Consider the following 26,052-nt stretch of genomic DNA (forward strand, 5'->3'; position numbering starts at 1 on the left):
TTCTCATTTCCTCAGCTGCCTTCAAGGTAAATTGCAATTGCAATTAATTCACTGACAAGCTTTCTTCCTCCTCCTCCTCCTCCACAAAGTGATCCTCCACCCCTGTGGTAAAACTATGCCTTCCTCATAGGTTGCCTAAACATTGCTGAGCATTATGGTCCAGCTGCATCCTGAGTGGTTCAATGTTTTCTTCAATTAAAAGGAGCAACCTCCTACAAAATAAGACTGATTTATCAGACAGCAGCTGTTCCATTGAGACAACAGCTTTTCAGGATTTCTTTTAAATGATTTAGACATGCATTATAGCAATGTTGGCATTGGAGATAGACTTCAAATGTGCACCTTTACTTCTGACCTTATTTATATAAAAGGGAACAAAATCCAAACAGAATTTAATTTAACAAAAAACATTTTGCTACAACAAAGAGAAAGCAAAGTGACACGGACCCAGCAAATTGAACCAGACAAAGAAAGTAAAAGGTCTCTTTCCTGTGCTCAGGTTACAGTTTCTATGCAGTTTCACAGGTTTTTCCCTATCTTCGTTTTCTCTGGGTTTTCTTCTATCTCCCACAAAACTGCTAATTCCAAATGTAATGTAAATATGTGCATGATGCTCTAAGATGAACCCATCCTAAGTGTATTCACCCATAGTGCCCAGGGATGAGCTGTGACCAAGACCCTTACCAGTATAAAGCAGGCGCTGAAGAGTAATGAATAAAAAATGAGACCAATTGCACAATATACTGTATATAAATCACTACACCAAGACACACGTGAGCAGCTGTGGGCATAAGGTACTTGTTAAGGGGCCCAGGAACGGTGGGTTGATGTGGCAGGGGATTTGAACTCACGACCTTCAGATTCATGGTCCAATGCCTTAAGCACTAAGCTTCCACCTCCCACAGGTTTATATCTTCATATGATATATGAAGATAAATCACAATTTTATATCTTCATATGATTGATACCATTCTAGAGACACATTTAAAAAAATAAATAAAAAAAACGACGACCTCCACCTTGAATCAGTATGTTCTCCAAATCCATCTGATTGAAGATTTTACTCATGTGCTTCTAAATACTTAAATGCAATGCTGCAACCGGACAAGGAGAAGAGAGCGTTGCAAGGGGGAGGAGCCCGGGAGCGGAAGTGTTGGCAGGTGGGAGGAGACGGTTCAGGCGCGCGCCTGTTTCTTCTCCAGCCGGGCTCATTGGAGCTGCGCACTTGGCTCGTTACGCACGCTTCCATTTCCACTTCCACTTTGCGCTCCTTTGGATATTCACACCGGCGGGTTTCGTGGTTTTTTTTTCTCTTGCCATACACCGTTTGCCAAAACTTGGTGCACTAACCACACCGGATAGCTGAGCGCGGGCCATTCAAGGTAAGCAAATCCGAATTAAAATGTGCATGGGGGAAACCGGGGTGATGAGACGCAGTGTGAGAGGAGAGGATTATTACTCTGAGGATTATTATAACTGATTGCTCTGTGAAGGACAGGCTTATTGGCTCGAGGGTCGTTTATTATGGGAAGCGCTCCATCTGCTCTTGGTGGGCTCTCACCATGTTCCTCTTAAAACAACAGTAAACATGTTATCCTCCTCCTCACCATCCTCATCATTAACATACCATTATATAATCCTATCACATGGGCATCTTTTGATCTATAACATTTCCTTAGATTAATACTGACTAGTAGCTTTATGTCAAATCTTGTTGTTGTTTTTTTTTTATACATTGCAATGTTAATTCACCAGGCGTGCTACTTTAATCCGATTAATAATAATTGCAGTGTCCCCTGTGTTAAATCCGATTGCAGCATGAATTGCACTGCGTTTTCTAATTGCACTTTGTCTAACGGTGCACCAATTCGGCACAACTATGGATTCGGCGCGCGCGTGAAGCGGCTCACGGGGCGATTAGACTAGAGACGCACGAGCGGCTCAATAAGAGCAAGTGCTTTTTTTTATGGCTACGTGTCCACTGTGTCCTTGTGCTCTGAGATGGACATGTCCGGTGTGTTCACACCTGCAGGCGATGCTGTGCGTGCTGCTGTTACCTGTCGCCGCTTTTCTGCTACGCGCGGAGGCGGCGATCGGCGTCATCAACAACAACAACAACAACAACCACGACAACAATAACAACAACAACAATCCGAACACGGCGGACACGGACAAGTGGATCAGCGACAAGGACAAGTACTGGAGCAAGTTCCGTGACGTGAGTGTTCTTGGTTAAACTTCCTCCCCATGCACGCACGCGCGAGCGCGCACACGTAGACACGCGCACGCTCGGGTCTGTGTTTGCAAACTCATTTCGCACATGCAGTGTGATCAGACTTCTATGAAGTACAGCTCTGAAAGCCAAATGTGTCGCAAAGGACTGAAAAAGGTCCTCAGGGAACTAATCGGCTCTATGAAGCTGAACTCAGTGCCACTTACTAGTTGCTGAGAATGGATTTGCATGTAGGAGTGTGTGTGCGTGTGCGTGCTTGGTACCTTGTAATGGTCTGACATTCAGTCTGGGGTGTACTGTCCTCATCCTGTGTTTTGGTAGGCTATGTTCAATTCTGCTGCCATCCAACCAGGTGGGGTAGTTTGATAATAACAGTGTTTGCCTAGCTACCTGTGTACAATGTTTATCATTCAGTCGACACCAGCTATATGCTGCACTTATATGTTCTTAGAGATCTTAGAACAGTAGAAAGACAGAAATAATGATCATCTACTGACTGAAAAATGTGTACAAGAAAGAGATCTAATGGGAACATGCTGAGCTGAAGCGGAGTTATTATAACGACCTCCATGTTGATCAGGTCCCTCACATCATGTCCAATTATGTTTTATTTATTTTATAGCACAGCTACTGTCAATGCTACCAATTTGTATGACTTATAGCATGATACATTATAGTTTCTAACCATTTATAGTTATATATAATGTTGTGGAAAGTCTGTGGGTTGAGTTTATCACATGCATTATTACAGCCATAAGAGCCATTACAGCTCTTTTGCTACCAATTGAATTTTTCACTTTTTTAAAAAAAAAAGTTAACCAGAATAAAATTGCAATATGTAAAATGCTCTGGAGTTTTTTGGTGAAAATTTTTAGAAACAAATGTTAAATATTTTCCTTAGAGAAACTGTATTAACGGTTTCTTGTTAAATGACAGCATGATTCTTTGAGTCTGTTTATTAGGTTTAGCTTGTTTGAATGGTGTGCCATACATTTGTGTTCAAAGTTTTCAGTGGTTTTCTGTAAACGCAGCACTATTGTCAGTGCTGCTGTTATAGAAAATGAATCAGCACCCTCCGACCAATCAGATTTGAAAACTCCAAAGTGCAGCTGTATAACTTTTTTAACTTTCTTTATTCTTAATTGTTTTAGTTGTAATGGGGCTGTTAGTGTGTTACAACTTCCTTAATTAAACAAGGATTGGGTTCAGTGTTTTTACCTAGAATTAAATGTTGTTAAAGGTTGTTTTTTTCTTTCTTTTTTTATACATTGTACTAAACCATGCATGCACATATCACTTAGGGCTTCACTCCCACATCAAGATTCTACATTAGTCAGCACATAAGTACCATCACTATATGCATAGCAAGTGAAAGCTCTGCATCTAGCTTTTTTTGTGATGCCGGCTCATTGATTTTTATCAGCATGATGTTGGCTTGGCTTGCATATATTGTATGTTGATCATGCATGTTGGAAACTGGGCTTGTGGGGGTTGTTCTAGGACAGAGTTCTGTTTACAGTATCGGCAGATACGGGTTATTTACAAACACAAACTCGCAACACCAAGCTCAATCAATCATCGATTTGCATATTTGTGAATCTCTTTAAATGTTAAGCGCAGAACAAATTCTAACCAGACATTTTATATTGTTCTTCTCTTTTAATTGTAAATAGTATTTAGCCTTTAAATGTAAATTAAGTGTAGGAAATAAGTAAAGGAACACATGGCTGGGTGATACTACTATCGAGCCGGAGGTCAGCAGGTGGTAGTCACCTGTATTTACTCCTTTGCTGGTGCTGCCCACACCATTGAGTCAGGTTGGGGTATTGTTTGAAAGATAATCATGGTCTCGGACACGTTTTGGTTAGAGATGGTCTTTGAGGGCTTGCTGCCTCTCCCAGACCGATCAAATTAAGACCATGATTAGGATTGACTCAACTGAAATGCCGAACAAACTCCATAATTACTGTTGTGATTTTTTTAAACCTTTGGGAATTAGCTCATATTGATATAAACTATATTGCTAAAAGTATTGGGTCACCCAACCTTTCCTGCTATGTTTGGTTCTTTTTCAAACTGTTACCACAAAGCTGGAGGCACTTAATTGTACAGGACGTCTTTAGATGCGCTAAAATAAAATTTTGCATTCACTTGAACTTGGAAACCCAAACCTCTTCCAGCACGGCACTGCCCCTGTGCACAAAGCGAGCTCCTTAAAGATATGGTTTACATGCTTCGGAGAGGAAGATCTTGAGTGGCCTGCTATAGAGCTCTGATCCCTACTGAACACCTTTGGGATGAATTGGAATGCTGACTGTACCCCAGGCCCCATTAGTACCTGCCTTTCGTAATACCCCTGTGGATGATGAACGCAAATATACATATGCACACTCCAAAATTTAATGAAAAAGCTTCCCAGAAGAGTGGAGGAAATTATAAGAGCAAATTTGGACTAAATGTGGAATGCGATTTTTAGAAATCGCATACCGTACTTACTTATGACCAGGTGACCCAATACTTTTTGCAATATACTGTAGCTTGGGGTGGAGTCTGGTTTGACGCAGTCTGCTAATTCTTACAGAATGCTTTAAACCAAACATGATATACTATTTTTTTGTGTCTGAAAAGGATCTTCAGAGAGTAATGAGTGTAGTTTTCAGTTTGTGAACAGCGCATGATGTGAAACCTGTGCCTATATTAGCATGGCTGTGAAAATCACCGAGCTGCAACTAACTGTAGTTTTAAAAGCTTTTATGGTTGCACTGATGTGTGAGGAGAGCAGAGAGCCATTTGGAACGAACACTCACAACAACGTTCATGCAAGACATCAATGCCAACACCTTCCATAGAAAAAATATTAAAAGAATGACTTTTTAATTAGCTTCTTTATTCAATAAGAGTTAACTGAAAGCAGTAACTATGTCAATGAAAAAAATTTACTGTATAAAAGGTAACAGTTTAAGGGTTAGTTTAAAGCTAACATTGATGTAGAGGTTTTAGTAACATCGATTTAGCAATTTTAATGCAGTTGAAGTTCTGTGTTAATAATTCAGCTATTTTAAATAAGACCAGGAGATTTTGGAAGAAAGCTAGTTTTTAATGGTATTAAAATAATGAATAATTGATAAAAAAGATTTAAATGTAACATTTGTATGTGTAAGTGTGCTTGGTCATAATAATCTTCAATTGGCCTAAATGGGGAAAAAATAGAAGTGTCTCTGTTTGTGTGTGTGTGTGTGTGTGTGTGTGTGTGTGTGTGTGTGTGTGTGTGTGTTTTAACTGCTCAGGCTGTTGTTAGTGATTCACCTTTGTCCTTTCGTTCTCCCACTTTTCATTCTGTCTCATGGTTTTTCTGTCATTCGTTCTATGTGGGCGTGTGTGTGTGTGTGTGTGTGTGTGTGTGTGTGTGTGTGTTGCGTCCTCTGGGCCTCCTGTGCTTGTATGTGGCTCATTACCCAGAATCTGCCGGATTACAAGAGACATAGAGAGAAATGTGAGAGAGGCAGAGGAAAGAAAGAGCGAGAGCAGAGCAGCAGCGAGGAAAGGTCTGTGACATTTGGCTCCATGGTTTTGATGTTTAATCGCTTCTCGAGTGAAAAGGCCTGTTAGTGGAACACCATGAAGAGTCCTTAAACTCTAGTGTGTGTAGTGTCAGCATCTTTCACACTATTTTCTTAACCCCCTCTCTCTCTCTTTCTAGATCTTTCTTTGATTTTGCTCTATGTATCTTTTTGCCTTTGTACTGAATCTCGCTGCTCCATCTTTTGGCTATAGTCTCCACCCCCACCCCTTGATCTGTTTTCCGACTTTGCTTTTTCTGACAATCCCCGACACTGTGCTCTCTCAGCTGTGAAACACACACACATATACACACACACACACACACACACACACACACACACACACACACACACACACACCTGCTTAAATCAGCTGCAGTCCTGCTGTTCCACTGCTGATGAGCTGCTGACTCAAGACATGAGAGAAACAGTGAGACAGAGAGAAATATGGATCTATTTGGATGTCATTTTGAGAATTGGGCTGCAACTTTGGGACAGAAATGTGACCGTTTCATTACCAAAAAATGTAGTTATAGTTATTAGGACCTGCACAAGGATGACACCAGCACAGTAACCATAATTGGAGGTGGGGCTAGCAAAAATATCCAGCGTCTTTAACCTCATTGCAGTGTTCAAATATATATATACTGTGTATATGTATATATATATATATATATATATATATATATATATATATATATATATATATATATATATAATTAATTTACACACTATAGAGAGCAAGATGGGCTATGTCTACATTAATCTGCATAAATTAGAAAATATATATTTTTCTCTATATTTTGACCTTCCATCTACACTGTAATAAGGTATTAGTGTTTTCTTTTGTTGTGACCCAAAAGCATGGCCAAAGCTTTTTTTGTGTTTGTTTTATGCATGTGCCGTATTGGGATTTATGCACTTTTAGATGTTTTGCTGTAGGTGATACATTTTTAGTAAATGTTTAAATGTCAGTGTAGACAGATAAACAAAAAATGCAATTTTCAGATTTATCTGGATTTAAATAGACACAGACAAAGAAAGGCAAGTGTGTGTGTGTTTGAGGTGGGGTGAGGGGCATGCATATGCACCTTATTTTGTGCTGACAGTTAATATTTCAGTGCTGTGGCTCAGGTGGGACCATCAAACCTGGGTGTGAAGTGTGTGTGTGTGTGTGTGTGTGTGTGTGTGTGTGTGTGTGTGTGTGTGTGTGTGTGTGTCTGTAAGGCACTTTGGCCTTATTGACTGCACTGCAGACTCCAGTCCAGTCAATCACCTTGAAAAGTGAACAAAGGCATGCTGGGTGATAGACTATTGTACTTGTGTGTCTCTGTGTGTGTTTGCTGTTACAGGTCAGACCCTCTATGGGATGTGGCACCTTTTAAAGGTGCTATATTGTATTATTTATCTATTACTTTTGTTATCTAAAGTTTTTATAACTCTTGTCTATATATTTTTTAAATCATGGGTTTATAGACTGTTATTCTGTGTTTCTTGACTACTTGTTCTCTTTTTGCTGACCGCCCACAGACTATAAATATTCATAAGCAGACTACCAACATTAATATTCATTAGTCAACATGAGCAAGTTCTAAAATATGGTTGCTGCTCCTTATTTGAACTTGTCTGAATCATATAATGAGAGAGAGAGAGAGAGAGAGAGAGAGAGAGAGAGAGAGAGAGAGAATTGTAAACTTTGAGGTTGAAAAAAATACTAAATGACTAAATAATATGAATTTACAAGGCAATGGCAATTTATTTATTTTATATTATATTTAGTTTAAATAGTGCCTTTCTAATGCCCTGTGTATACTTGTCTTACTTATTATTTACTTACTACAGTAGATAAAAAAATCTATTTTGCATATTTAAAGAAGAATTCTTTTTTGAAATCATTATTTTACAAATTGAGGACTCCTTTTTTTTAGACCTTGGTTTACATTGGTATTGTAAGAGGTGTATGCCCAGGTTGAGGAGCAGCAGGAGAATGATTATAGAGAATATGTCCTTGAGAAACACATGAAGCACATCATTAATGAAAACTGGGTGGCATGGCGCCAACGAGGGTAACATTGCAAACTCATAGCCCTTGCTTTCCAGGTTTGAGATAGAGCTCAGTTTACACTCTGTGTGGAGCTTTGCTTATGTGAATGTGAATATCCTTTGGGTTCACTGGTCTCCTTTCACCTTCCAAAAGCATGTTGGGAAGCGAATTGGTAACAATAGGGTGGTAATTGACATCTTATCTGCGAGTATTTTGCCTTGCACCCATTTTTTCCTGAGTCCAACCTGACCAGGATAAACCAAAAATAAATGAATGGACCATTGACTGTTAGTAAGATTTTGATAAGTAGACCCCCTCACCCAGATTTCTGTACCCTCTGGTTGTGGATTTGCTTTTGCACTTTACAGCATAATGGCTTTGATATTTCTGATTTATTGTTTTATTAGGTTTGACCATCTGCCACTATTGTTAACAATACACCAGAGATCGCAAAAGTACACACATCCTTCACTTAAGTAGAAGTACAGATAATTATGTTTTAAAAAACTCTGGTAAAAGTTAAATACTGACTAAATTTTTTTCACTCAAGATAAAGTAAAGAGGTTTGGGCTCTGACATGTACCTAAGTAAACAGTAGCCATTATAATCTACCTGTTTTAGTGTCATGCTTGTAACTGGACCTCACATTATATTAATATATTAGTACAAAACAAATTTCAAATTTTGTTACCCAATGAATGCATCCAGGCTGAACATCCACTATATAGAATGCAAGCAGAGCAAAGATGATGATGATCAGCTGATCAGGAACGTCTCTCTGTTCTCAGTCATGTTTACATCGTTGACTCCCTCTGTCTTATCCACGTTCACCGCATACTTCTTGTTGCCTTCTGCCTTGCTTGTTGTTAGCTTTGTAGACTTGCCTACGTCTGTGGTGCATGATAGCCAAGAAATGATACACCAGTGGGAGGTTGAAAAAGCCGTGCAATGACAAGAAATAGATTAATTGGCTAAAAAAATACTTATTGACATTTCACCAAATAGATTAAAGCTCAAGTAATGAGCATGTTTTAAAAATGTAAGAAGTAGAAAATACAGATATTTGTGTAAAAATGTAATGAGTGAAAGTAAAAAGTTGTCAAAAAAGTAAATATTGAATTAAAGAAAAATCTACTTAAGTACAGTAACAAAGTATTTGTACTTCATTACTTCCCACCTCTGCACTACATGTGGTCGCTATGATGGTCCTCAGTTTCAGCAATGTTATAGACATTCTTCCATAAAATTTAGACTGCATTCTCTAATGTGAATAATGTTTTTCTTTTTTCAAGGCATGCTGGTGTACTACCAAAACTTGTTAGATGGAATAGAGAAAGAATCTTAGATTCCCTAGCCTAAAACTTGATGCTTTGTGGTTTGCTCAGTCTGTTTGATGTGCTTCATGATAATATGCTACCATCTGGCCTAGATCCTGATATTCTTTGTTTGATGAAGGGTTATTCCAGGCTTAGCTCTTCTTCTTGCCATTGTTCTTACCATAGCTTATCTACAACCCTCTAGTCTCAATTGCTACCCTAGACCCAAAACACTTTACCATGTGCTATAGTTGCCACCAGCACATCCCTTAAACATGTCAATGGACAGCTAGTCTATGGACACATTGCAACTTCTTTTAACCACTGGACTGTGGACTGCTGGCAAAAATGACTCTTCATGACTATTCCCATAGGCTGGGAGAAGTTTCTGAGTAATGAGCTTGCTGAACCATGAAGACATCGATATCACCAAACATTTGCTTGTTCACTGCTTCTGTTACACAAAATAACTACGTCCGATGTAGAGCACTGATGCAGCACATCATCATAAAATATGGATAGGTCTTCCGCCAATGTCACCATCTTTATGAATAAATCATGATCCACTATGTTGTCATGGTTAATGCAGCCTGCAGATGCCCCTGTGACACTTACACTGTGCCAATGTCAGTCTGGTTAATCCTGAAGAGTGAATCACTGGAACCTCAAACAGCAGGTTTGTCCAAAATCCAAAATTTTTTTAAAGACATGTTCTATTCTAAACCCCAACCCCCTCCTTTCCCTGGGCGAATAGTGACAGGTCCCTGGCGGGAACAATTCTCTCCAAATAGGCAGAGTCTGGACCCGGTGTCCCATCCGTCCTTATCTACTTCAGCAGGAGAAGAGCTAAAAATACCTTCGTGATCTGCTCTCCTGCTTACAACGTCTGTGTGCATGTTTGATGATTCTCCCTATCCTGTTTTGCCAGTGAGCTTTGCAAGCAGAATAAAGTGTTTTCATTTTACTTTTTCTCAGCACTAAAATGACCCCAGTTCAACCTATATACTCTGGGGTGGGGAAGATAGGGAGTGGAAGAAAGAGAGAGAGAGAGAAAGAGAGAAACAACAGTAACAAAAACAAACAATGAAGAAACACAAATGCATCTTTCGTCTGCGTTTTTTTACTGACTTTAATTTCTCTGCATAGAGAACCAACTTATTCTAAAATATGCAGAATTTGTGTGGCATCATATGGGCATGTATTCAAGAGCTACTAAATATGGCAAACAAGCATGGAGAAGTGTTTTTGCTTTGTTCTGCCCCCTTCCTGTTTCTGTGTCTATGTCTTCTTCATGGCTTCCACTCTTTCTATTTATGCCTATATTTGTTTTATTTTTACTGTCTTTTTATGCTGAAGGAAATTTAGTTTTTTTGTCATTCAGGTTTATTGTTTGTTTGCCTTCAAATCTAAACAATATTCCTCTGTTCAGGCAGGGGTTATTTCTCCTTTTTCTCCCTTTTTTGTTACCTCTCAAGGTTGTATCTATTCCAGCACAATTTGTACTTGAGAGTTAGAGTCTTTCAGGGTCTTATTTTTCCCTTGTTTTTTTGACTGTTTGGTGCAGAACCCTATACCACATCCCAACACTTTTGGAAGCTTCGATCTGACTAAAAACATATAGGTGTATGTTTTATACAGGGGGCAAATGTGCATTTGAGAGTTTCCTTAGTCTTGTATGATCATGTTACAACTTCTGGTTTCATGTTGCCATGAGTCTCACTCGTTGCTCTGTATTTTGAATAGCTGGTGTATTCATGATGGCTTGGTGAATAGTTGAGTAGTATCCAACTCCAAGGTGTGCACAGACATTTCCTAGTTTATAGTTTTCCTGACTATACCAAGCTAGTGCCTTTTCTTTTGCATTTTTAAATATGGATTGTCCTACACAATTAGATTTTGTCTGCCAGAACTCTGAAAAACTTCTTGAATGGGTTCCCAAAATAAACATGTCAAGTATATTTCTTATCAATTCAAACAATAATTAAATCAGACTGGGTATTCCCCATAGATGTCAAGGCTGCAATAGGACCAATTAGAAATATACATTTTTTTCCAAGTTTGTGAAAAGCAAATTATTTATGCACATTCTTTCCTACTCACTCAGATTTTCCATTCCTAAGCATAATAAAGAGTATAATTGTATTTTACAAAATTTGTAAATGTTTATTTTGGTTTTAGCATTTTATAGACACTTTTTACAGTGTAGCACCTACCGCATGGATTTTGAATAGTGAATGAGAATTATCAGAACAAGTCATACCACAAATTAGATCATCACAATATATACATTGTACTATAAAATATGTTTGAGCACAATGAAAAGCTAAAATGACTCCTGAGCGTGTTTTTCTAGGGTATAATTTCATAATTGCAATAATAATAATAAAAAAAAAAATACAACAGTTACTTTTCTTCAACAGCAACAATCATGACTCTAGATGGTTATAATCCAATTTAATGACAGGATGGAAAAGCCCATCTTCAATGTTTTTTAAACCTGTCATAGCGGGAAATAGTTCAAAATATATGAACATGCAATATGGATAATTTCCTAAAAGAATAGTCAAATTAAGTTCTGATCAAGTAAAAAAATTTTTTTATTGTTAAGTTAGACAGTATATTTTCTAATATTCTTTTTAAAATTTTCTGTGTCAAACCGAGCTTTTAAATCGATGTTAGCCATGACTTCTAAAATAATACAGCATATGTATGTTATTTTTTTCACAGCTGCACCATGCTGTGCTGGAGTCTTGAGCTCTATTTGTTAGAAAGGTGCCTCCCAACCCCCAGCTTTGCTAATTGGATTCCCCTCTTTATTATGAAGAAAAGCTTGTTAGTGTAAATCATGTATGTCTTGTGTTACACATACCTGCACATGCTGCACTGTGCTTCTTGTTCAACAAACAGCAGGGGGGCAGGATATTTAGTCCTCTTTTTTTTTGTAAGGTGCTGTTTGATGAAAACAGTCATCAGTCATAAAATTTTACATAAACTATAAAATATTTAACAGTTTTATCTTTTTTTTTTGCAAACTGAAGTATCTGAAATTTACATTTCAACAGAATCATTGTAGTCTTGATTCACCTTGCAGGCTTTAGAGGGCAAACCGCTCTGTTAACATATTGATCAATTATTGGATTTCCAAGTCAATACAATCCTGTAGCACTCATGCATGCAGTTTGCTATTGGCAGATTGTAGTGTACAAAATCTTTTAGTATTCCATACACAGTTATGTTCAGCAGAAACAGTAACAATATAATTAAAATATTTACAAATAAAAATATTTATTAACTATAAAAATAAATTGAGCTGCATGATATATTCTTGAAATGCATTGTGTGACATTTTAAGAAAAATTATTTAAAAAAATGGAACAGAAAACAGTAATGAGGTTGTATAATTGTACACATTATGCTGATTACAAGTTTCATTACAGGATCAGTGATCTGCAATAGATTAGAAACATGATTTTGCTTATTTTCCCTTTCTCTCTCTCTCTCTCTCTCTCTCTCTCTCTCTCTCTCTCTCTCTCTCTCTCTCTCTCTCTCCCTGTCTAATGTCTATTATTAATAGATAAAGTGTTCACCATTTCTTACAAGACAGAGAACTCCTAATCATATCTTCTGTTTGACAAGTGTTCCATGATTGTCAGGCCTCTCTCTCTCTCTCTCTCTCTCTCTCTCTCTCTCTCTCTATCAAAGCAGCAGAAAACTTATTATAAGAAAGTGATTTTCGGTGTAGCATTTACACAAATGTACCCATTTTACAAAGAACAACTGTTAAATTACAGACGTGCAAAATTAAATGGCAATCATTTTACATTTGTTTATTTGTAATATATTAAATTACATAGAAAACATTTAATACACAAAATAAATTTTGCCTGCATAAAAGAAAATGTGATAGAGAATAACAAACAACATATGCATATCTGTTATATTGAACATGTGCTATATGGCCAAATGTTCAAACATAAGCCTTCCACAAAATCTTGGACAAATTCCCCTCTGCACAGATCAAGGCCTATAAAAGCATGGTTTGCCAAGGTTTGTGTGGAAAATGTGTTGAACAGAGCTCTGATCTTAGATCCCCTGAACATTTTGGGATGATTGGGTCCCTAACTGTGCATGCACTCTGCGTATGTGCTTATTGGTTGGTTGAAGAGCAGTGGCAGGAGGACTAGGATAAAAATGAGTGAGGTTTCTAATTAAGTTGTGTGCCTTAGTGAAGCAGTGTTTGGTGAAAATATCCTCAGTGTAGATTTGCCTAATTGTATGTGCAGTCATCATATGATTAGATGAATTCAATATCTGATTGTATATTTTTATACAATCAGGCCAAACAAATATTTGACAATATTTACAGTATTTAGTTTTACCTTCTCAAATGCAGATGCATGAACGTAAAAATAGATTCAAATTGATCTCAATTCATGTAAACAATTATTATATGATTGCAGCAATATATGCTATCTGTCTCTCTCTATCGCTCCCTATTTCCTCTCTCTCTCTCTCTCTCTCTCTCTCTCTCTCTCTCTCTCTCTCTCTCGCTCTTTGTCTATCTCTTTCATCCTGAGGCTGGCAATTTGTTCAGCATGCAGAGTCTGGTCTGTAATGAAGGCCTCTGATGGATGAGACTGACCCTGCCTGTCTGCTACATGAATATCAGTGTAAAGTGTGTGTGTGTGTGTGTGTCTGTGTGTGTATGTGTCTGTGTCTGTGTGTGTGTCTGTGTGTCTGTGTGTCTGTGTACATGTGCATTACAACACATTATGTAGATAAATCATCATGCCTCTCATTAAAGAACTCATTTCTCAGTCTCACCACAATTACCCACATATGGTGCTACTTCTGCCAGACACTATACTGATATTCATGTAGCAGTCATGCAGGGTCAGTCACATCCATTATTCATTTAAACCAATTGCAACTTACATTGACGGATAAGGCCTTTGTTTTATCATGGAGTATATTAAAAATGTAAGGCAGAATGAAGAAGAAAAGCATAAACCCGTTTGCCCGTTTACACAGGAATTTATAGGAATTGCTTTTGTTAGACATTTAGTTGACTTGGTGACACACATATATATATATATATATATATATATATATATATATATATATATATATATATATATATATATATATATATATATATATAAAGCTGCTATGAGACAATGTTTATTGTTAAAAGCGCTGTACAAATAAAAATGAATTGAATTAAATTATCCTCAATGTTTGTTTTTCATTAATTAATTAATTAATTAATTAATTAATTAATTAATTTATAAATTTATTTATTCATTGATATGTTTCATCCTGATTAAATTCTTTATATCTTTAGATCGTTATTCTATGAGTAGTTTTGGGGGAAAGAGAAAAAGATTCGTACTTAACAATAATTGACTGACAATAGTTCATTTGAAAAAAAAGTTGTAAGAAAAGGGTCAACAATTCTTCACATGAAGAAAGTGCTGTTGAAGCACTGCAAGAGTTGAATACAAAAATCCCACTTTCCCTGCAGATAATTTTTTTTTAATGATGGACATTTTATGAAATTTGTCTTATAACATCAACATGAATTCAGTGGGGAAAGAAAATAGAAGGGACAATCACTGGGGTATTTAAATCAATTTTCAAAGCATAGAGATCATATGTTTAACATTTCCTGTGTTCTGTCAGTTTAAACTGTGTTGTTAGTGTGCATTGGTGTTAAAAGCTATCCACTCTGTTAGCTTTTAGACTTTTGGCTAGCTACTAAAGCAGTGATGCAAAATTATAGTGTTTTCTTTTTCATTAAACCTGTGTTATACTTCCATGAAAGTTTATTTAGAATACTTTTATTACGAAATCTTTGTTAAACAATACTGCTGTGGAATAGTGTGAATTCCATGAGCTGATTTTGTTCTCGATGAACACTGAAATGCAGGCCAACATCTCAGCAATCTAATAACCGTGCTCGCTCAAAAGCAGGCTGTTTGTTCCATCATGCTTGCCGGAGGCGTGAGGCTGATGGTCTTGCTGATAGAGGCTTCAGTCTGCACAGACATGCTTTTGGGCTGATTTCCTCTTCTGCTGTCCAGCCACAGACAATTCCAGAGTTTCATCAACACACACTCAACATCCGAGTGCAATTTTCTTTTCACTCTGAAGAGGAGGGTGAGTGAATTAAAAATGAAATATGAAGAGTTTACGGTCTGGATAATCAGCTTTCAGAAACCTCACCTCTCCTCCATGACTCCGACAGACATTCAGACGTGAGGAGATTTCTCACCTGTCCACAGCCGAGTCATCTCACACATATGCTCACGCTTTATTGATGTTCATTCTTGGAAAAATCGGTTTTTAATCTTCTGCAGAAAGCTCACTGACTCAGAAAGGGAGAAGGGGGGGGGGAGTGTGAGAGAGAGAGAGAGAGAGAGAGAGAGAGAGAGAGAGAATGAGGTGGTAAAGGAGAGGGATCATTCTGTATGAGCAGAGCTTCATCAGTAATAAGTGGTGTGTGAAACGAGTTGTCATCCAGGCAGCTTTTATCAAGCAGCTCACAGCCAGAAAGAGTGAGTGAGGAGAGATGGTCAGAGACTTACGAGTAGACTGAAAGAGAAGAGGTGAAGAGAAAAGTAGGATGAAGAGAAGAAGTGGAGGAAAAAATATATATGGAGGAGTAGTAGATGGTCAGTGAAGTGCATCCTTGAATGACGTGTGTGTATGTCTGTGAGTGTGTTTGTCTGTGTGTGTGTGTGTGTGTGTGTGTGTGTGTGTGTGTGTGTGTGCGTGCATATGAGTATGGGTATCTGGGTTCATTAAAGGCTTGTTTCAATAAGTCACTGCAGTGTAACTGCTTAAATGGTTGAAGGAGGAAGAACTGATCAACATCAAAGCAACTAGATGCAGATTTATTCTAAAGATGAATGTATCATATTATTCACCATGATAATCACAATGACTGGCGACAATGTAGTAGGTTTGTGATTTAAACATTTCAGTCTATGATAGGAAAATATCGTATAGCATCTTCTATCTATTTTTTAAGAAAACACAATTGTCACATAAAAAAAAAAAGAAAAAACATTACAGTAGTCTAGACAAGCCTCAATTCCAAGATATTGCTCCATGCTGATATACATAGATAGATAGATAGATAGATAGATAGATAGATAGATAGATAGATAGATAGATAGATAGATAGATCACTTTATTTCTCCCAGATGAAAATTCCCATCTGAATACATTTACTTTTCTTTATTATCTGATTAATGGAATCTAATATCTGAACAATTGCTGGATTACATCTATGATGTCATATTATAAAGCATAATATATGTTCCTAAGTCAATGATAGTTTAGTTCTTTTAAGCCCATAGCTCGCAGGAGGCTGGAGATGTGGAGAAGTGGAATGAACATTGAATTCTCATAAAACAACACGCTTTATCCCTTTAATCAAGGGAGATTTACAAATCCCAGTGAACTGGCTCCTAAATGATTGAACGACTAAGGGATGCCTGTAATGTTTTACACAGCGCTTTTTTATGTCTGACTTAATGAGAATCTGCACCGGCAACAACAGATCCAACTAGTATAAAAGTTATCAGCATTGCAGAAAAAAAACAGTGTTAGATCCTGCAGAATCATTCCAATGAAATCCAACAAAATAGCTCAATCCAAAGGGCAGTTTGATTACAGTTATAATTAGCATGCAGTCTTATTTTTTAACTATAATTAAATAACACAATCAAATTGTTGCATCTCTCTTTTTTTAATCCAATTATTTATTATTTAGTTGTTTTGGATCTTGGTTGTGGTCTAAGACTTGTTTGGTGTTATCATGTATGTAGTTTGGATCTTGGTTGGCTGTTGGGCTTTGGTCAATATGATGTTGGTCTTTTCTTGGTTGGGTCTCAGTTGGTCTGGTCAAGGTTATGGCCTTGGTCTCATTTGGTTTGATCTTGTTTGGGATGTTGGTCTGATCTGCATTTCATTGGCTCTGCACATGTACTTTACACAATGACAATAACGATACATTTCATTTAATGTAATCTGATCTTGGTAAGGATGTTGGTTGATCTGATTTTGGGTATGTCTGGGATCTTAGTTGGTCTTAGCTTAGTTAAGATCTGGGTCTTATTTAGACTGATCTGGGCCACAATGAGTTTGGTCATGGTTTCAGTGTTACTAGCTAATTTAGTTGTATTTTTTTCTTGCCAAATTGTTGTAGTCATATTTCACTCATCTTATGATTTAATTCAGATTTTGTTTAAAAAAATACTGCAAATTCTGACAACTATAACAGAACGGTTTTAGTCAATTTCGTCTTTTTAGTACACATCAAACTTTCTCAAAAGGTTTCTGTACAATAGCCAAATTGCATATTCAGTTATTTAAAATGCAGTCATATTTTTTGCCAGATTGCTTAATGCATACACATTTCCATTACTTGCTTAATAAAGCCTGTCTCCTTCTACACCTTTGGTGTAATGCACAGCATGTCCTAATTATTTCTCTTGTATTATCATTTATTATATTACAGTGACTGCTCAGTGATAAAAGGAGAAAAGTTTCGCTCAGCCCAATTTTGACATTTTTGTCTTTTTTTATTGCAGTTTGTCATAGCTTTGAGAAAAAAGGTTGAATAATTATTTCATTTTCTTTCTTTTTTTTTTTTTTTATGAAAATCATTGATGCATAGTTCTCCTCAAAAAAATTAAGTGGTTTTGGGTCTTGAGAAATTATTACTGACAATAACATCTTTACATCTGCTGTACTATAGAGCAGTATATGCCATTTAAAAGCCACAAGCAGATTTTTTGTGTGGTATAATGAAACATCTCTGTAAATTTGTGATTAATGTCTTATGTCTCTTTTGTTTCTTATGTTTTTAATTTGTCTTTGATTTCTTAGAGGGTACACAGAATTTCATTGTAGGATGTAACACAGTGTTTTCTATGCATATGACAGTAAATACTTGAATCTTGAATCAACATTCTTATATAGTGTCATTTATTGAAAACAATTTGGTTGTATGCTTGTTAAATTACTTTTATGTAAATTTAATAAACTTTCTCATAAATATGTTAGAATCGTTGTTGGAACTTTCCATTAGAGGGAACTTCCTATTGGTAAAAAATCCCATTGAAACATGCATTTATAACATTTTAAAATGGCCATTAAACCTTTGGAGACGTTTAGTTGTTTTTTCACAGACACTCATACATTATTCAAAAATGTATGTGTGGGTTTTTGTTCTCACCTCAGGGACAGATGAATACTCACTCAAGCTCACTCCAAGCTACAGTACAGTTGCTTTTTTCTTGTTTATGCTTTAGATGTAATGTCAAATGAGAGAACTAAAGGAAATCACTTCTCCCCTGGATTGAGTTAGAGAGGCAGACTAGGATATTATTAGAGGTATAAAAGGACAGTTCTACTCCCACTTGCATATTTAGAGAGTTCACCTTACAAATTAGAAAATGACTCTCGACTGAAGCTATTAAAGAACCCAGACAGTCGAGAGCCCAAGGGCCCTTTTCAGAAAGAGCTTCATTTTTGTTTTAACTCAAACTTGTAGTGTGTTTTATTCTAAGTAATTTTCTTCATAGTATTTCTTTATTATAAAAAATATAGATTTTGCTTAGTATTTTTTTGATTATTGCTTTTTTTTTTTTAAGTTGTTTTTTTTTGCATTGCTCATTCTTTCATTGATTTTTTTTAGCTAAAAAAGTCTTTTGTTTGGTTGGCAGGAGAATTAGTGCAAAACAATGTTTTAGCTTGCTGAGCTCTAAATTCAAATTAAATTTTTATACTCTGATCAATTTATCAACAGAATGAACTCAAAAAACGTTTAGGGAAAATCCATCAAAATAAAACCATATCGTCAAGACTTTGTATGAATATTCAATTAGGTCTCTTTTCATCAGTGTGCAATTTGAACTTTTGTTTTTCTTTGTTATATAACGTAAGGCTCGTTTTCCTATTCATTACCCCTCACGCCCTCATATAGAAGTGATGTTATAAATCATTACCTGTTTAATTTTGTTTGGAGTAATTACACAGTATTGTGCATTTGTGCATGCGTGTGCGTCTCCTTTTCTCTATTCAGAATATTTAACCGAAGTAATTAGTCAGTTTAATATCCCTTGCTAAGAGGATGCAGTTACTGATCTATCATTATGAAAAGTGCTTGGTCAAAGCAGAAGAGTCAGGTTAATGCTCAACGAGGTTTAAATTACAATACATACCTACAGTTTAAAGTTTTAAACTCTTAAGCTATTGTTTAGGTGCACTTAAAGCGTTTTTTCAGATTTTATTTGATGGCATTTGGCAGACATCATTATCCAGAGTGATTTACATTTTTCTCATTCATACAACTGAGCAGCTATGGGGTTAGCTGAGTGGCAGCTTGGTTTGGCTGGGATTTGAAGTCACGATCTTTGGATCCAAAGTCCAATGCCTTACCCGCTAAGCTACCAGATGAAGCACAGTGACCTTTCTAAAGGCTCTTGAAGCGTATTAAGTTGAATAGGTGCCAACATCTACAGTTGGACACCTGAAAATTATGCTTTTCTTTTTTAGTTTCAGCATCATATAAAATTCGCCTGAAGGAAAAGTCTATTCACTGAAGGGGAAAGGACCTTAAAGATATATTTATTATTGTTAGCATTAACATTTGCTTTCTGACAATTATATCACTAGCACTGTGTGTATTTACAAACTCTATGTTTGCGTATGTTAGGTAACATAACACTTTTGCCATGTTGTTTTCTAGCTGTTCAGTACTTTTTAAATGTAATGCTATTAACTTGGAGCCGTCCCATCTACTAGCATAATTTATATATTTACGATACAAATTCTGCCTGCTGGGTTTTTCTTGATACTAGTGTTTCCATTTCTAAACCTGGGAAAAGGCATGCAAATTAATTATTAGAGTGTGAGATTGTGGCAGATTACTAACTCTAAACTAATCCCTTCAGTGTGATCTAGAATTAGGTGATAATAAGCGATAAAAATGAACAGTGTGTGCAGATGTGTGTCAGCTAAGGGATTCGTCAGTTCTCACATTCTGTTCCGAAATCAGGTGTTTTTGCTGAAGGTGTTGTCATTTAACACATGGGCACTACTCATTGTTGTTACCCTCAGCTCTTTCTGGGAATCTGGGTAAAGCCTTCTTCAGTTCTTTGCATGTTTTTTTTTTTTTTACAGTATTTACTAATTAACATGGCGTTAAACTCAGCTAATGAGTTACATGAGCACACTGAGCTATTAATATTCTCAGGTGATAAACCGAACTGAATATTTTCACCTTTGCTACATGATCTCTTCACAACAGCATCACATTCTTGTCCTTGTCTTTTCTGCTCTTTTGTTCTTTCACTTCATGTATCATGGGTATGTCTTATGAATGTGCGGAGTATTGCAAATGAAAGGATTTTAGAATGAATGAGTGTTGAGTGTCCTTCATTGGGTACGTAAGAAATGCTCCTGCTAAGGAGATTTTCATCTTATCTGGCAGGCAGCTGGATTTATTTACACATAGTGCAGATTGCACATTTGCACATTTGTGTACTGTGTATAATATTATCACAAATATATTATGTAGATGCCTATATTCAGAATCAATTATAATCACAATTTCTCTCTTTTTATCATTTTCTCTCTCTCTCTCTCTCTCTCTCTCTCTCTCTCTCTCTCTCTCTCTCTCTCTCTCTCTCTCTCACTGTCCCACTCACACTTTTTAACACACACACTTTCACATTTAAGGTTGGTTTGATGCACAGTGGGAGTGGTTGCATGGTGGATGATTGATAGCTCCTCTGGGAAGATCATTATGGGATGTCAATAACAGGCACTTCAGCAGCAGGCTTCAGAAAAAGACAGTAAAGTAATTGTTCTTTTTTATCAAAGCAAACTGCATAATAATAGGTGTATTTTTGCTGGTATTCACATGTGCTTGAATATAATAATCGTATATACATGCATGTGTCTTTGTTGCTTTGACAGTAATTTCACCTTTATTATAGGATGACAGAAACCGAACAGTAGCCTCAGATTTCATCTGATCAAGCTTTGTAATTGAGCTGTAATTGAATAGATTCAGGATTAAAATATAGCCTCACAAAAACTTTCTTCAGCCTTTTTTTATTTCACAATGTAGAGCAGTCTCAAGATCATTATAGTAATTTGTCAGCAACTACGACTACCGTTTTGGAAAACCATGATAGTCACATTTTAACTATAGGTATCCTTGCAAAACTATGCTAACTTGCTAAAAGCTAATTATGCAAATATCATGTTAACTCTGCTAGCCTACCCTAAATTATGGTTCCCAAAACTTTGCTACTGTCCAAAACAATGCTAGTCCACTAAAAGCGTTGTAAATATCGAACTATTGTACAGAACCTTTAAAAATGATAGTTTTCCTAAAACTATGCTAGCCTGCTAAATACTATGCAAATTTCCTATAAACTATGTCTATGAAGAATTATGTACAGATGCTTCAAACAATTCTGGTTTACTAAGAGATCCTGATAATTGTGGTAGCCTCCCAAAAATCCTAGTCTCAGGAAAACAATGCTAATCTACTTAACACTTGATTATTATATCTTTAAAGCTATTTTAGTCTCATTTTATCCTGTTATATTTTACAATTAACTATGCTAGTCTGCTAACTCAGACTTTCTATAACTATCCTGGACTAACTTAAAAAATATGCTAAAATCTCCCAAGAAAAGTGCCAGTTTTCTGAAATTTATTCAAGTTCTTTGTGTGTTCGTCTTCCAAGACTTGTGTGCTTAAAAAATCTCATGTTTTTTCCTCTTCCATTGACCGTCTGTAATCATTGAGAAGTCGATTCTTGAGTTGACACTAGAATTCTAATAAAATTATTGACTATAGACTATACATGCCAGTACTAAATAAATTATTAGAAGATGATAAAAGAGTTGAAAAGGTTATGTTTGTGGTATTCAGTGCTTATTTGATCTTTTTGCTTTTCTGCTCAAATCCACAGAACACACAGCATTGTGGCCCATTTTAGCAGCTCACATCTACAATATAATACTTTTGCCCACAGAAGGTACATGACATATTTGGAACTTCATGCACTTGATTTAGAGTCAAATCATGCTTTTAATTAAACTTGGACAGAGCCCACCTTGCTCTTTCTGTTCCCCAAAGCATTTGCCATATTGTCAGTTTACTAAATGATGTCAAGGATGAAAATACACTAAAAACAACTGCTGATTTGTGAACCTCACAAAAATGCACATACTGTAGCTTACCACAAACACATTTCTATAAAATCGACACCAGACATTTTGGTTAATTTACTAATGTGAAATACAATCTACCAATATTACACAAGAAAGGAAACTTATCCATAGTCTGTTTTATAGGGTAAGCAGCTTAAAACAATGAGTAATTATTAAATACCCTTTACTGGAAGTATTTTGGTAAAGCTAAACTACTACACATTAGCCTCACTGAAGCAGACTTTTAAAACTGTACTTTCTTCATTTACTTAATCTTTCACACAGGCAAATCGCTAAATGGAAGAATGAAGCCTGCCACTGAAATGTATGCAGTGTGAAAGAGAAACCAGGTCTGTTTAAGCAGAGATGAGAAGGTGAAAAAGACTTCTGCATAACAGGCTTTAGATAGAGACGAAGTGAGCGCTAAATCCCAACAGGGCCACTATCAGCAGGTAGTTGAACAGCATTGTGGAAACTGCTAACCAAAGTGAAAAAAGATGATGCATGTTAAGATCAATGTCACATGAATTCTGAAAACACAAAAGTAACAAAATAAATGACAAAAATTCATATGTAAGTCTTTTATACATTTAAAATATCCTGAATTTTTCTGGAGAGAAGATCATTTCAGTTTGGTTCTGATCTGAGATAAACTGTTTTGTGTTTGTGTCTTGGATTGCTCTGTGTGTATGTGTGTGTGTGTGTGTGTGTGTGTGTGTGTGTGTGTGTGTGTGTTTGGACAGAGGGTACTGAAGTGTCTGGAAAGACTCTGATAATGAGTTGACATTTCTGCTCTGCGAAGCAGGATAGGAGATTTGTTATGGTAATGAAACAGTTACTGGTGAGAGCACCTTCACATAGAAATAGGGTGTTTAGTTTTTTCTAAATCTTCTCATTACAAAACTGTGTGGGTATGAGTTTGTGTGTGTGTGTGTGTGTGTGTGTGTGTGTGTAATCTTTATGCTCTTTGAGTTTAATGAGATACCTCCTTGCTGTAACAAATAGAAATCTAGACATTATAATCTAGACATTATACCATTATACCTACATTATAATCTAGACATTATACCTTATTTAGTAAAAAAAGGTCATAAATAGATGCATCTGCTTACTGTAGTTATAATTCTTATATATACAGTGATGAAAATAAGTATTTGAACACCCTGCTAGTTTGCAAGTTCTCCCACTTAGAAATCATGGAGGGGTCTGAAATTGTCATCGTAGGTGCATGTCCACTGTGAGAGACAATCTAAAAAAAAAAAATCCAGAAATCACAATATATGATTTTTAAACTATTTATTTGTATGATACAGCTGCAAATAAGTATTTGAACACCTGAGAAAGTCAATGTTAATATTTGGTACAGTAGCCTTTGTTTGCAATTACAGAGGTCAAACATTTCCTGTAGTTTTTCACCAGGTTTGCACACACTGCAGGAGGGATTTTGGCCCACTCCTCCACACAGATCTTCTCTAGATCAGTCAGGTTTCTGGCCTGTCGCTGAGAAAAACAGAGTTTGAGCTCCTCCAAAGATTCTCTATTGGGTTTAGGTCTGGAGACTGGCTAGGCCACGCCAGAACCTTGATATGTTTCTTACAGAGCCCCTCCTTGGTTATCCTGGCTGTGTGCTTCGGGTCATTGTCATGTTGGAAGACCCAGCCTCGACCCATCTTCAATGCTCTAACTGAGGGAAGGAGGTTGTTCCCCAAAATCTTGCAATACATGGCCCCGGTAATCCTCTCCTTAATACAGTGCAGTCGCCTGTCCCATGTGCAGAAAAACACCCCAAAGATGATGCTACCACCCCATGCTTCACAGTAGGGATGGTGTTCTTGGATGGTACTCATCATTCTTCTTCCTCCAAACACGCTTAGTGGAATTATGACCCAAAAGTTCTATTTTGGTCTCATCCGACCACATGACTTTCTCCCATGACTCCTCTGGATCATTCAAATGCTCATTGGCAAACTTAGGACATGCCTGGACATGTGTTGGTTTAAGCAGGGGAACCTTCCGTGCCATGCATGATTTCAAACCATGACGTCTTAGTGTATTACCAACAGTAACCTTGGAAAAGGTGCTCCTAGCTCTTTTCAGGTCATTGATCAGCTCCTCCTGTGTAGTTCTGGGCTGATATCTCACCTTCCTTAGGATCATTGAGACCCCACGAGGTGAGATCTTGTATGGAGCCCCAGTCTGAGGGAGATTGACAGTCATGTTTAGCTTCTTCCATTTTCTAATGATTACTCCAACAGTGGACCTTTTTTCACCAAGCTACTTGGCAATTTCCCCGTAGCCCTTTCCAGCCTTGTGGAGGTGTACAATTTTGTCTCTAGTGTCTTTGGACAGCTCTTTGGTCTTGGCCATGTTAGTAGTTGGATTCTTACTGATTGTATGGGGTGGACAGGTGTCTTTATGCAGCTAACAACCTCAAACAGGTGCATCTAATTTAGGATAATGAATGTAGTGGAGGTGGACATTTTAAAGGCAGACTAACAGGTCTTTGAGGGTCAGAATTCTAGCTGATAGACAGGTGTTCAAATACTTATTAGCAGCTGTACCATACAAATAAATGGTTAAAAAATCATACATTGTGATTTCTGGATTTCTGGAATTCTGGATTGGTTCTCATTTGGAACCTAACAGCAAGTTTATTTTAAAATAAATAAGTTTATATAAAATAAATAAGCCTATATCCAGAAAGAATAAAACACCCTCTACTCATTTAAATATTGCAATTCTAACCATATTAAAGTCACAAAACTGTGTGTATACAATTTTACTACAAGTGCCCAGAGAAGAGTCATTTCTCAGATTGATAAAAATGTACTGTAATTAATTCAACTCTTAGAACAGTTGAGTCTTCCTGAGCCTGAACAAACTGAGAGGAATATGACCATCTATGTCCTTGTCCTTTTGCCGCAATTCATTCTTTTCGCCTTCATATCCCAGTAGCTTTCTACCTTTTTTTCTCCCTGTCGCCCTGCTTCTTTCTGCCCTTGTGTTTATAGTATCTATAACCATGTCCAGTTGAATTGGTCATTATTTCCGTGCTCCCTCAGGCCACAGAAATGGATAGTGGTGTGTATTTGTGTGTGTGTGTGTGTGTGTGTGTGTGTGTGTGTGTGTGTGTGTGTGTGTGTGTGTACACATATGCGTGTGAGTTTGTAGGTTTGTAACAGCTTTAATAATTTAGTAAGGAGCTGTGCGGATTTCCTCAGGAGAGAGACAGCAAGGGAGGGAAATGGATGGAGGGATGGAGGAAGGAGGGATTTCAACGTGACCTCTATAAATATAAATGTCTAGATTTTACCAAAATATCATGGGAGGGTGAAACAAATCACCTGACTGATCAGCAATTAGCAGTGTACAAGTGTATTATCGAATTACTTCAGATAGTTTGATGGATTCCAAGCTATTTAAGTTTGACTTTAGTAACTTGTGTGATTATTGTGTCCATTTTATATCCAGTGCTGCTTTAGGTCCCAAGTTTCAGGCCGGAATTCTGCAACATGAACAGTCATGTGCTCTGTGGGCTTTAACATAAGGTATGATAGTCAATTGGTGTCCCACTTTTGCCTGGCTATTTGTTTTTCCAATAAATTGTTGTTTCAGGCTCAGATATGAACGCCCTGTAAGCAAAACTGTTGCCAGT

At 36.9% G+C, this 26,052-nt stretch overlaps 1 protein-coding gene across 2 annotated transcripts in view; it reads left to right on the plus strand.

Moving 5' to 3' along the window:
• The first annotated feature begins 1,194 nt into the window (after positions 1 to 1,194).
• spock1 (SPARC (osteonectin), cwcv and kazal like domains proteoglycan 1) overlaps positions 1,195 to 26,052 on the plus strand; it is a 227,543-nt gene continuing 202,685 nt past the window's right edge. For both annotated transcript variants that reach the window (XM_046860133.1, XM_046860134.1), the window contains exons 1-2: positions 1,195 to 1,382; positions 2,033 to 2,218. In XM_046860133.1, the coding sequence (XP_046716089.1) occupies positions 2,036 to 2,218 (183 nt within the window). In that variant the 5' untranslated portion in view covers positions 1,195 to 1,382; positions 2,033 to 2,035. The remainder of the gene's footprint in view (positions 1,383 to 2,032; positions 2,219 to 26,052) is intronic.

Source organism: Silurus meridionalis, chromosome 10, assembly GCF_014805685.1.
Source record: "Silurus meridionalis isolate SWU-2019-XX chromosome 10, ASM1480568v1, whole genome shotgun sequence".
In the NCBI taxonomy this organism is placed as follows: Eukaryota; Metazoa; Chordata; class Actinopteri; order Siluriformes; family Siluridae; genus Silurus; species Silurus meridionalis.